A 12,998-nucleotide genomic window follows, 5' to 3' on the forward strand; every position below is an offset into this window, starting at 1 on the left:
GATGAGAAATGAAACCAAAACACATCTGCCCTCACGGGTAGATGAAGAAGATCCAAGAGATCAAAGACGACCAAGGGAGATATTCCCAGAGACCCTGCCAACGGTTATCCCTCAACCAATATCACTGAATATAGATAGTTTTATCCCCATCACAATACTGTTAACGGGATCTTGCTGCGCATGCATTGGCTGCTGAATTTCCACATTACAATGAAAATATAAATTGCAATTAATTGACTGTTTAGTGGTATTAGACGTCCTGAAATCACAAAAGGTGCTATATAAATGCAAGTCTTCACATCACAATTGAAAAAAAAAGACACACAGGACAAGCCAGCATTTATTGTCCGCCCCTAATTGCCCTTTAGAAAGTGGTGGCGAGCCCTGAATCCACAGTGCTGTTATGGAGTTCCAGGATTTCGACCCAGCGACAGCAAAGGTTCAGAGATATATTTCCAAGTCAAGATGGTTAATGATTTAGAGGGGAATTTGCTGGTGGTGAGGTCCCCATGTCCTTGTCCTTCTACGTGCTAGTGGTCATGGGTTTGTAAGGTGCCGTCGAAGGAGCCTTGGTGAGTTCTTACTGCGCATCTTGTAGATGGAAAACTCTGCTGCCACAGTGGTCAATGGTGGAGTGAGTGAGTGTTTAAATTGATGGATAGAGTGGCAATCAAGTGGGTTGCTTTTCCCTGGATGATATTGAGCTTCTTCAGTGTCGCTGGAGCTGTACTCATCCAAAAAAGTGGAGAGTATCCCATCAAGATCAAAGGGAGATGGTTAAATTCTTTCTTGTTGCAGATGATCAGTTCCTAGCACTTGAATTTTATTTTTAAAAATTTAGAGTACCCAATTAATTTTCTCCAATTAAGGGGCAATTTAGTGTGGCCAATCCACCCACTCTGCACATCTTTTCAGGTTGTGGGGGTGAGACCCACGCAGACACGGTGAGAATGTGCACACTTCACATGGACAGTGACCTGGGGCTGCGATCGAACCCGGGTCCTCGGCGCCATGAGACAGCACTGCTAACCACTGCCGTGCTGCCCCCCCCCCCCCCCCCAGGGTTTTCTTTTTATCCTGAAGCCACTCGAACATTCCGACAGTGTCAACACTTCAGCCATTTTGAGGCACCATGGAGCTTCCTGTCACAGCTTGCCGGATTCATTCAGGGTGGCTCAAAGGGTGTCTGTCCGTCAGCATGGTTGTTCTAGGGGTGGGAGATGGGTCACGTTCCAACAGGTCTTTGCGATACCTGTGCTTCCTCCCCCCCTGTACTCACCCGGTTCTGTTTCAGGGTGCTCTTCTCCTTCATATGGGGACAATCCTTTCCAGTCACCAGAGCCTTAATATCAGCCACAGGAACTGCAAGGGAGGCAGAGTGTTTAATCAGCTGGTGCTGCTGTTCAGAATTTACCCATTCTGTCTATCCCACCCCAAAATCTAACCCAAGGTCTCAGGCATGTTTACTGATTCTGGTGTCCCATCTGTGTCCCATGTCACAGGCCTCTAGCTGGAATCTGGCCTAAAAGCAATCAGAATCAAAGAGTGATACAGTAAAGGAGGCTATTTTGCCCATCATGCTTGAGCCAGTTCATTGAGTTGTCCAATTCATCCCACTCCCTTGCTCTTTTCCCATTGCCCTGTCATTTTTTTCCCTTAAGAATTTACCCAATTCCATTTTAAACGTTACTACCAAATCTGCTTTATCACCCTTTTATGCAGTGCATTGCAGATCACAACAACCTTTTTTTTTCTTTCTTTTAAAAAAATAAATTTAGAGTGCCCAATTCATTTTTTCCAAGGGACAATTTAGTGTGGCCAATCCACCTATCCTGCACAACTTTGGGTTGTGGGGGCGTAACCCAATGGGCAAACTCCACACGGACAGTGATCCAGAGCCGGGATCGAAACTGGGACCTCGCCGCCGTGAGGAAACAGGGCTAATCCACTGAGCCACCGTGCTGCCCATACAACAACCTTTTTTAATTAATTGGATGTGGCTGTCACTGGCTGGGCCAGCATTTTTTGCTCAACACTAATTGCAGATTTGCCCTTGAACTGAATGGTTTGTTAGATAATTTTAAGAGTCAACTTTAAGAGTCATCTGCTGTGGCAGATTTCCTTCCCGAAAGGATATTAGTCAATCAGTTGTGTTTTTACGACAATTGCCAATGGTTTCAGAGTCGTCACTAGACTTTTAATTCCAGAGTTTTACTGAATTCAAATTTCACCATCTGCTGTGGCAGGATTCAAATTTAAGTCCCCATGGCATAACCCTGGATCTTGGGATTACTAGTTCAGTGATAATACCACCACACCAGCTGCTGAGTAGAAAATTGCTTCCTCATAGTTAAAGGGTCACTATTTTCCCAAAACAATTCGAGAGGAAAGATGTGAAATATTGCATCATCATTTCAGTATCCAAGTCACCACACTATCCTGGACCTCAGATGCCATCATGAGGTCTACAATCGGTGATGTCACCAATTGGTGATGACACCAACGTATTAGCTGCCTATAATGTCACAAATTGGTGATGCCATCATGATGTCTATAATCAGTGATGTCACCAATTGGTGATGTCACCAATGTGTTGCCTGCCTGTGATGTCACTGATCGGTGATGTCATCAATGTGTTGCTTGCCAACCTGTGATGTCACAAATTGGTAATGTCATCAATGTGTTGCCTGTCTATGATGCCACCAATCGGTGAAGTCATCAATGTGTCACACGTCCAAGATGTTACCATTGTGACATGGATATGGAATTGGTCAGGACAAAGAGGAGGCAATGGATTTCTAATCCAATTGGCAACAGATAAGAGACCAGGGCCGGGATTCTCCCCTACCCGGCGGGGCGGGGGATCCCGCCGTGTTGGAGTGGCGTGAACCACTCTGGCGTCGGGCTGCCCCAAAGGTCTCCGCACCTTTAGGGGCCAAGCCCTCACATTGAGGGGCTAGGCCCATGCCAGCCGGGGCCGATAGGACTTCGCCGGCCGGCGTAAATCCGCACATGCTCCAGAGCGTCAGCGGCTGCTGACGTCATCCCGGTGCATGCGCAGGGGAGGGGGTCACTTCCGTCTCCGCCATGGTGAAGATCATGGCGAAGGCGGAAGAAAAAGAGTGCCCCCACGGCACAGGCCCGCCCGCCGATCGGTGGACCCCGATCGCGGGCCAGGCCACCGTGGGGGCATCCCCCGGGGTGAGATCTCCCTGCGCAGCCCCCAGGACCCCGGAGCCCGCCCGCGCCGCCTGCTCCCACCAGTAAGGTAGGTGGTTTAATCCACGCCGGTGGGAGAGGCTTGTCAATGGCGGGACATCAGCCCATCGCGGGCCAGAGAATCGCCGCGGGGGGCCCGCCGACTGGCGGGGCTCCCGCCCCCGCCGAATCCCGGGTGGCGGAGAATTCGGGACATGGCGGGGGCAGGATTGACGCTGGCCCCGGGCAGGGGGGTCTGAGAATCCCGCCCCCGGTCACCTAGTGAATTACTCTGGAATACAGTGACTGTTGCCTTTAGATTTTCAACATCTACTGGTCCGTGTCTGAGTTAATGCTCCATAAAGCCTTTCCCTACACATTTCTCCCCTCACTCTAACAGCATATCCTTCTAGTCCTCTCTCAATAATTTAGGATCCTCGCCTTAAAGCAATCCATGCTATTCGCTGCAACCATTCTGCATTGTAGCAAGTTCCACATTCTAACTGTTCATCTCAACGAAAATAAATGTATTTCATAATTAGATTTTAAGGAGAGCCAACGATGGAATTTATTTCTGGAATAGTCCGGGAGCAATACGCACTCTTCTCCTGCAGGCATTCGATGGTTGGATTGTCACCTCCTTCCTCCACATCTCCATAGTGAAGAACCTTGTGATTGGGCGACAGGCGACAGTACCACAGCTTGTCTGTCAGATTAAACACAGTAAAACATTAACCTTTTGCACCTCTGCTGCAATCCTCATTAAAAGCCCCTTGGGCCACTGGTAGCATCCCATTTGATACCCAAGTTAGCCGGGGTTAACCCTGGAACGGATTTCACATGGGCTCCACTCGAGTACCCATCAAATGGCCAGCCTGCATCACATCGTGTTTACAACGCAGAAACAGGCCATTCAGCCCATCTGTTTATGTCTCACCCAAAGCATTCTTTACCCCAGAGGGTTGTGGAAGCTCAATCATCAAGCATCTTCCAAACAGAAACCAATAGATTTCTGGGTACTAATCACATCGAGGGATAGGAGAATAGTGGGGCCAAATGGCAGATGTAGCTGTTCAGCCATGATCTGTTTGATTGGCAGAGGAGGCTCGATGGGCTGAATGGCCTCCTCCTGTTCCAAAGCCTCCTCCTACAATATTGCATCTCACAATCAGCTTTTCCTTCTATTTCTTTCTCCCTCGTGTACATAATTAGTTTTCCCTAAATGTATCTATTCACCAAATATTCCCTGTGGTAGCAAGTTCCACATTCTCACCACTGTTTTAAATGAAGAACGTTTCTTGAATAATAATAATAATAGCTTATTGTCACAAGTAGGCATCAATGAAGTTACTATGAAAAGCCCCTAGTCGCCACATTCCGGCACCTGTTCAGGGAGGCTGGTACGGGAATTGAATCCACGCTGCTGCCTTGTTCTGCATTATAAGCAAGCTGTTTAGCCCTCGTGCTAAACCAGCCCTTAGTGACCATCTTATTTTGATGGCCTCTGATTCTGTTCTCCCCCACGGGTGCAATAGCTTCCTTACATCAAACCTTTTCATAATCGTCACAACTTCATGGGCCGGCACGGTGGCACAGTGGTTAGCACTGCTGCCTCACAGCGCCAGGGACCTGGGTTCAATTCAGGCCTTGGGTGACTATATGGAGTTTGCACATTCTCCCCATGCCTGCTTGGGTTTCCTCCGGTAGCTCTGGTTTCTTCCCACAGTTCAAAGATGTGTAGGTTAGGTGGGGTTACAAGGGAATAGGGTGCTCTTTCAGAGGGTCGGTGCAGAATAGATGGGCCAAATGGCCTCTTTCTGCATTGTAGGAATTCTATGATTCAATGATTCTATCAGGTCACCCCTCATAAGGAAGGCAAATGGAATATTGGCCTTTATTTCAAATGGAATGGAGTGTAAAAATAGTGAAGTCTTGCTAAAACATTACACTTGTTAGACCTCACCTGGAATACTGTGAACAGGTTTGATCCCCTTATCTAAGGAACAATATACTGGCATTGGAGGCAGCCCAGAGAAGGGTCACTAGGTTGGTCCCAGGTATGAAGGGATTTTCTTATGAGGAGAGGTTGAGTAGGTTGGGTCTGTACTCAATGGAGTTTAAAAGAATGAGAGGCCACTTTATTGAAAAATATAGATTCTCAGGGGGCTTGACTGGATAGATGCTGATAAGTTGTTTCCTCTTCTGGGACAGTCTGAGACTAGAGGGCATAATCTTAGAGTAAGGGGTTTCCCATTTAAGACACAAATAAGGAGGAATTTCTTCTCTCAAGAGGGTAATGAACCTGTGGAATTCTTTACCGTAGAGGGCTGTAGAGGCTGGGTCGTTAAGTATGTTCAAGGCTGAGATAGACAGATTTTTAATCAGGAAGGGAATCAAGGGTTACGGGGATAAGGTGGGAAAGTGGAGTTGAGGATTATCATTTCTGATTAGTCATGACCTCGTTGAATGGTGGAGCAGAGGCGAGGGGCCGAATGGCCTACTTCTTATGGTCTCTTTGCTGGGGAATTGAGCCTCTGCCTGTCTAACCTTTTCTGACAGATAGAACCCAGTTATGGCCAGAGCTCTGACATTCTATCCGTGGTCAAGCCAACCCCCACCTGATGTGCAGCTTGCCCCTGACTAAACTGATTGACCCCTCCCAAACCAGCCTCGACATTGAATCTTCCTGGCTCATTGTGTTTCAACAAATTGGCAGCAACGGATCTAAATCCCTTATGGTCAAACACCTCGAGCCGATGCAGGTTGGCGTGCAGTGGCAGCTGCTGTAGGCAAGGTTCAAAATGGGTGATTTACAGCCTGTTTGCAGCAGGTCTGCCAATTCCAATTAAATCCGATTGCATTAACACCGGGATGGAAATTAAAAAGTGCCTAAACTAGGTCCAACGACACACGCTTTCAATGAGACACCACAGCTTTCAAAGGCCAAGGCTTAGATTTTCAATTTAATCACATTGATCTCTCCTTGACCCCAGCCCTCCCCCACACCCCTCGAGGGTTATAGTGTCGTACATTAGTTTTGCTCTCTAATCTATCACTTCACAGCAATGAAATGCTGTCAGGGGGAAGCAGTGAACAGCCATAAATGTTGCCGCCCCCCCCCCCCCCCCCCCCCCCCACACACACACACACTGTCAGGGCTATATATTTCCTCTGTGCAAACTACTCGTCAGTTTTACCACAACACCTTCTCCGCAGGAGACCACACATCTGACCTTTAACCTTAGCCGTTAACTACGTCAAAGCTCAAAGGCAGGCAGCAGCAGAAAGTCACATGGGTGGGGCCAGCCCTTTAAATATAACACCTCAGGCTTAATCATAGAACATAGAACAGTACAGCACAGAACAGGCCCTTCGGCCCTCGATGTTGTGCCGAGCAATGATCACCCTACTCAAACCCACGTATCCACCCTATACCCGTAACCCAACAACCCCCCCTTAACCTTACTTTTAGGACACTACGGGCAATTTAGCATGGCCAATCCACCAAACCCGCACATCTTTGGACTGTGGGAGGAAACCGGAGCACCCGGAGGAAACCCACGCACACACGGGGAGGACGTGCAGACTCCGCACAGACAGTGACCCAGCTGGGAACCGAACCTGGGACCCTGGAGCTGTGAAGCATTTATGCTAACCACCATGCTACCGTGCTGCCCATTATCATAATCATACCATAATCATAACCATTAAAACCCATCGTCCGATATACATGGGTTGATACCATCATTCTCCTGCAATCCCACAACCCTCTGAGGGAGCGGAGTTTTGCTAATTAATCAATTTACCACCAGTGCCTTCAGCCGCTGAGGCCCCAAGCCCTAGAATATCTTCCCTGCACCTCTTTGCCTCTCCAGCTCACTTTCCTACTTTAAGACACTTGTTAAAACCTACTATTTTTACTAGGCGTCTGGCAATCTGACCTAATATTTATGTGGCTGAGTGTCAAATGTTGTTTTTCACCTGTCAAGTATCTTTGGGTGTTTTATTTCATTAAAGGTGCTATTTCAATGTAAGTTGTTGTTGTTCTCTCCAACACGTTAACTGTGTGAGCTGCCCCTTCACAGGTGGCTTTACTCGAAGTTTTCCCAACTCCTTCCTGTCACATTCCCAGATTTCTTCCTTCCCTGCCCAAAGGTGTTGCCTCTCCCTGGGCACAATCCACTCCATCTCACCCAAGTACCCATTTGTCAGTTGTGACTCTGGGCGGAACTTTCCTATGGATAGTCCAACATGAGGTGCATTAACCGTGGGCAGCCATTGATAGTGGGAACCTTAGAACATAGAACATAGAACAGTACAGCACAGAACAGGCCCTTCGGCCCTCAATGTTGTGCCGAGCCATGATCACCCTTCTCAAACCCACGTATCCACCCTATACCCGTAACCCAACAACCCCTCCTTAACATTACTTTTGAGGACACTACGGGCAATTTAGCATGGCCAATCCACCTAACCCGCACATCTTTGGACTGTGGGAGGAAACCGGAGCACCCGGAGGAAACCCACGCAGACACGGGGAGGACGTGCAGACTCCGCACAGACAGTGACCCAGCCGGGAATCGAACCTGGGACCCTGGAGCTGTGAAGCATTTATGCTAACCACCATGCTACCCTGCTGCCCCTGTGTAACCCTTGTGTAACTGTTTTCTCTCTCTCTAACCCAGGGACACTAAAAGTTCAACTGTTGCCAGCAAAAGCACACTCCCTGAAATCAATAGAAATCTAGAGGTGAGAGAGGAGAATGAGCCAGAGCCCAAGTCAGAGTCAGTGCCTGAGCCAGGGTCATGTTGAGAATCAGGGTCAGAAGCGGTTCCAGAGCCAGGGTCAGACCCGGTTCCAGGGCTGGGGACAGAGCCGGGGTTAGGGTCAGAGCCAGGGTTAGGGACAGAGCCAGGGTTAGGGACAGAGCCAGGGTTAGGGACAGAGATAGGGTTAGGGACAGAGCCAGGGTTAGGGACAGAGCCAGCCAGGGTTAGGGACAGAGCCAGGGTTAGGGTCAGAGCCAGGGTTAGGGTCAGAGCCAGGGTTAGGGACAGAGCCAGGGTTAGGGACAGAGCCAGGGTTAGGGTCAGAGCCAGGGTTAGGGACAGAGCCAGGGTTAGGGACAGAGCCAGGGATAGGGACAGAGCCAGGGTTAGGGACAGAGCCAGGGTTAGGGACAGAGCCAGGGTTAGGGTCGGAGCCAGGGTTAGGGTCGGAGCCAGGGACAGAGCCAGGGTTAGGGACAGAGCCAGGGTTAGGGACAGAGCCAGGGTTAGGGACAGAGCCAGGGTTAGGGTCGGAGCCAGGGTTAGGGTCGGAGCCAGGGTTAGGGTCGGAGCCAGGGTTAGGGTCGGAGCCAGGGTTAGGGTCGGAGCCAGGGTTAGGGACGGAGCCAGGGTTAGGGTCGGAGCCAGGGTTAGGGACGGAGCCAGGGTTAGGGACGGAGCCAGGGTTAGGGACGGAGCCAGGGTTAGGGACAGAGCCAGGGTTAGGGTCGGAGCCAGGGTTAGGGTCGGAGCCAGGGTTAGGGACGGAGCCAGGGTTAGGGACAGAGCCAGGGTTAGGGACAGAGCCAGGGACAGAGCCAGGGTTAGGGTCAGAGCCAGGGTTAGGGTCAGAGCCAGGGTTAGGGTCAGAGCCAGGGTTAGGGTCAGAGCCAGGGTTAGGGTCAGAGCCAGGGTTAGGGTCAGAGCCAGGGCTAGGGTCCGAGCCAGGGTTAGGGTCCGAGCCAGGGTTAGGGTCCGAGCCAGGGTTAGGGTCCGAGCCAGGGTTAGGGTCAGAGCCAGGGTTAGGGACAGAGCCAGGGTTAGGGACAGAGATAGGGTTAGGGACAGAGCCAGGGTTAGGGACAGAGCCAGGGTTAGGGACAGAGCCAGGGTTAGGGTCAGAGCCTGGGTTAGGGTCAGAGCCTGGGTTAGGGTCAGAGCCAGGGTTAGGGACAGAGCCAGCCAGGGTTAGGGACAGAGCCAGGGTTAGGGACAGAGCCAGGGTTAGGGACAGAGCAAGGGACAGAGCCAGGGTTAGGGACAGAGCCAGGGTTAGGGACAGAGCCAGGGTTAGGGACAGAGCCAGGGTTAGGGTCAGAGCCAGGGCTAGGGACAGAGCCAGGGCTAGGGACAGAGCCAGGATTAGGGTCAGAGCCAGGGTTAGGGACAGAGCCAGGGTTAGGGTCAGAGCCAGGGTTAGGGACAGAGCCAGGGTTAGGGTCAGAGCCAGGGTTAGGGTCAGAGCCAGGGTTAGGGACAGAGCCAGGGTTAGGGACAGAGCCAGGGTTAGGGACAGAGCCAGGGACAGAGCCAGGGTTAGGGTCAGAGCCAGGGTTAGGGTCAGAGCCAGGGTTAGGGTCAGAGCCAGGGTTAGGGTCAGAGCCAGGGTTAGGGTCAGAGCCAGGGTTAGGGTCAGAGCCAGGGTTAGGGTCAGAGCCAGGGACAGAGCCAAGGTTAGGGTCAGAGCCAGGGTTAGGGTCAGAGCCAGGGTTAGGGTCAGAGCCAGGGTTAGGGTCAGAGCCAGGGACAGAGCCAAGGTTAGGGTCAGAGCCAGGGTTAGGGTCAGAGCCAGGGTTAGGGACAGAGCCAGGGTTAGGGTCAGAGCCAGGGACAGAGCCAGGGTTAGGGTCAGAGCCAGGTACAGCGCCAGGGTTAGGGTCAGAGCCAGGGTTAGGGTCAGAGCCAGGGTTAGGGACAGAGCCAGAAACAGAGCCAAGGTTAGGGACAGAGCCAGGGTTAGGGACAGAGCCAGGGTTAGGGACAGAGCCAGGGTTAGGGTCAGAGCCAGGGTTAGGGACAGAGCCAGGGTTAGGGACAGAGCCAGGGTTAGGGACAGAGCCAGGGTTAGGGTCAGAGGCAGCGTTAGGGTCAGAGCCAGGGTTAGGGACAGAGCCAGGGTTAGGGACAGAGCCAGGGTTAGGGTCAGAGCCAGGGTTAGGGACAGAGCCAGGGTTAGGGTCAGAGGCAGCGTTAGGGACAGAGCCAGGGTTAGGGACAGAGCCAGGGTTAGGGACAGAGCCAGGGTTAGGGTCAGAGCCAGGTTTAGGGTCAGAGCCAGGGCTAGGGACAGAGCCAGGGTTAGGGTCAGAGCCAGGGACAGAGCCAGGGTTAGGGTCAGAGCCAGGGTTAGGGACAGAGCCAGGGTTAGGGACAGAGCCAGGGTTAGGGTCAGAGCCAGGTTTAGGGTCAGAGCCAGGGTTAGGGACAGAGCCAGGGATAGGGACAGAGCCAGGGCTAGGGACAGAGCCAGGGTTAGGGTCAGAGCCAGGGACAGAGCCAGGGTTAGGGTCAGAGCCAGGGTTAGGGACAGAGCCAGGGTTAGGGTCAGAGCCAGGGACAGAGCCTGGGTTAGGGTCAGAGCCAGGGTTAGGGTCAGAGCCAGGGTTAGGGACAGAGCCAGGGTTAGGGTCAGAGGCAGGGTTAGGGACAGAGCCAGGGTTAGGGACAGAGCCAGGGTTAGGGACAGAGCCAGGGTTAGGGTCAGAGCCAGGGTTAGGGTCAGAGCCAGGTTTAGGGTCAGAGCCAGGGCTAGGGACAGAGCCAGGGTTAGGGTCAGAGCCAGGGACAGAGCCAGGGTTAGGGTCAGAGCCAGGGTTAGGGTCAGAGCCAGGGTTAGGGACAGAGCCAGGGTTAGGGACAGAGCCAGGGTTAGGGACAGAGCCAGGGTTAGGGACAGAGCCAGGGTTAGGGTCAGAGGCAGCGTTAGGGTCAGAGCCAGGGTTAGGGACAGAGCCAGGGTTAGGGTCAGAGCCAGGGTTAGGGACAGAGCCAGGGTTAGGGACAGAGCCAGGGTTAGGGACAGAGCCAGGGTTAGGGACAGAGCCAGGGTTAGGGACAGAGCCAGGGTTAGGGTCAGAGGCAGCGTTAGGGACAGAGCCAGGGTTAGGGACAGAGCCAGGGTTAGGGACAGAGCCAGGGTTAGGGTCAGAGGCAGCGTTAGGGACAGAGCCAGGGTTAGGGACAGAGCCAGGGTTAGGGTCAGAGCCAGGTTTAGGGTCAGAGCCAGGGCTAGGGACAGAGCCAGGGTTAGGGTCAGAGCCAGGGACAGAGCCAGGGTTAGGGTCAGAGCCAGGGTTAGGGACAGAGCCAGGGTTAGGGTCAGAGCCAGGGACAGAGCCTGGGTTAGGGTCAGAGCCAGGGTTAGGGTCAGAGCCAGGGTTAGGGACAGAGCCAGGGTTAGGGACAGAGCCAGCCAGGGTTAGGGACAGAGCCAGCCAGGGTTAGGGACAGAGCCAGCCAGGGTTAGGGACAGAGCCAGGGTTAGGGTCAGAGCCAGGGTTAGGGTCAGAGCCAGGGTTAGGGTCAGAGCCAGGGTTAGGGTCAGAGCCAGGGTTAGGGACAGAGCCAGGGTTAGGGACAGAGCCAGGGTTAGGGACAGAGCCAGGGTTAGGGTCAGAGGCAGGGTTAGGGACAGAGCCAGGGCTAGGGTAGAGCCAGGGTTAGGGACAGAGCCAGGGTTAGGGACAGAGCCAGGGTTAGGGACAGAGCCAGGGTTAGGGTCAGAGCCAGGTTTAGGGTCAGAGCCAGGTTTAGGGTCAGAGCCAGGGCTAGGGACAGAGCCAGGGTTAGGGTCAGAGCCAGGGACAGAGCCAGGGTTAGGGTCAGAGCCAGGGTTAGGGTCAGAGCCAGGGTTAGGGTCAGAGCCAGGGTTAGGGACAGAGCCAGGGTTAGGGTCAGAGCCAGGGACAGAGCCTGGGTTAGGGTCAGAGCCAGGGTTAGGGACAGAGCCAGGGTTAGGGACAGAGCCAGGGTTAGGGTCAGAGGCAGGGTTAGGGTCAGAGCCAGGGTTAGGGTCAGAGCCAGAGTTAGGGTCAGAGCCAGGGTTAGGGACAGAGCCAGGGTTGGGGACAGAGCCAGGGTTAGGGACAGAGCCAGGGACAGAGCGAAGGTTAGGGTCAGAGCCAGGGTTAGGGTCAGAGGCAGCGTTAGGGACAGAGCCAGGGACAGAGCCAGGGTTAGGGTCAGAGCCAGGGTTAGGGTCAGAGCCAGGGTTAGGGTCAGAGCCAGGGTTAGGGTCAGAGCCAGAGTTAGGGTCAGAGCCAGGGTTAGGGACAGAGCCAGGGTTGGGGACAGAGCCAGGGTTAGGGACAGAGCCAGGGACAGAGCGAAGGTTAGGGTCAGAGCCAGGGTTAGGGTCAGAGGCAGCGTTAGGGACAGAGCCAGGGACAGAGCCAGGGTTAGGGTCAGAGCCAGGGTTAGGGTCAGACCCAGGGTTAGGGTCAGAGGCAGCGTTAGGGACAGAGCCAGGGTTAGGGACAGAGCCAGGGTTAGGGACAGAGCCGGGGTTCGGGACAGAGCCAGGGTTAGGGACGGAGCCAGGGTTAGGGACAGAGCCAGGGTTAGGGACAGAGCAAGGGACAGAGCCAGGGTTAGGGACAGAGCCAGGGTTAGGGACAGAGCCAGGGTTAGGGACAGAGCCAGGGTTAGGGTCAGAGCCAGGGCTAGGGACAGAGCCAGGGCTAGGGACAGAGCCAGGATTAGGGTCAGAGCCAGGGTTAGGGACAGAGCCAGGGTTAGGGTCAGAGCCAGGGTTAGGGACAGAGCCAGGGTTAGGGTCAGAGCCAGGGTTAGGGTCAGAGCCAGGGTTAGGGACAGAGCCAGGGTTAGGGACAGAGCCAGGGTTAGGGACAGAGCCAGGGACAGAGCCAGGGTTAGGGTCAGAGCCAGGGTTAGGGTCAGAGCCAGGGTTAGGGTCAGAGCCAGGGTTAGGGTCAGAGCCAGGGTTAGGGTCAGAGCCAGGGTTAGGGTCAGAGCCAGGGTTAGGGTCAGAGCCAGGGACAGAGCCAAGGTTAGGGTCAGAGCCAGGGTTAG

General features: G+C 53.4%; 1 protein-coding gene across 2 annotated transcripts in view; it reads right to left on the reverse strand.

Annotated features, from left to right (window-relative positions):
- Positions 1-12,998, reverse strand: part of elmo3 (engulfment and cell motility 3) — a 207,185-nt gene that overhangs the window by 8,247 nt on the left and 185,940 nt on the right. For both annotated transcript variants that reach the window (XM_038807072.1, XM_038807073.1), the window contains 2 exons: positions 3,800-3,904; positions 1,280-1,362 (listed from right to left, as the gene is read on the reverse strand). In XM_038807072.1, coding sequence (XP_038663000.1) covers positions 1,280-1,362; positions 3,800-3,904 — 188 coding nt within the window. The remainder of the gene's footprint in view (positions 1-1,279; positions 1,363-3,799; positions 3,905-12,998) is intronic.

This window comes from Scyliorhinus canicula, chromosome 9 (genome assembly GCF_902713615.1).
Source record: "Scyliorhinus canicula chromosome 9, sScyCan1.1, whole genome shotgun sequence".
Lineage (NCBI taxonomy): Eukaryota > Metazoa > Chordata > Chondrichthyes > Carcharhiniformes > Scyliorhinidae > Scyliorhinus > Scyliorhinus canicula.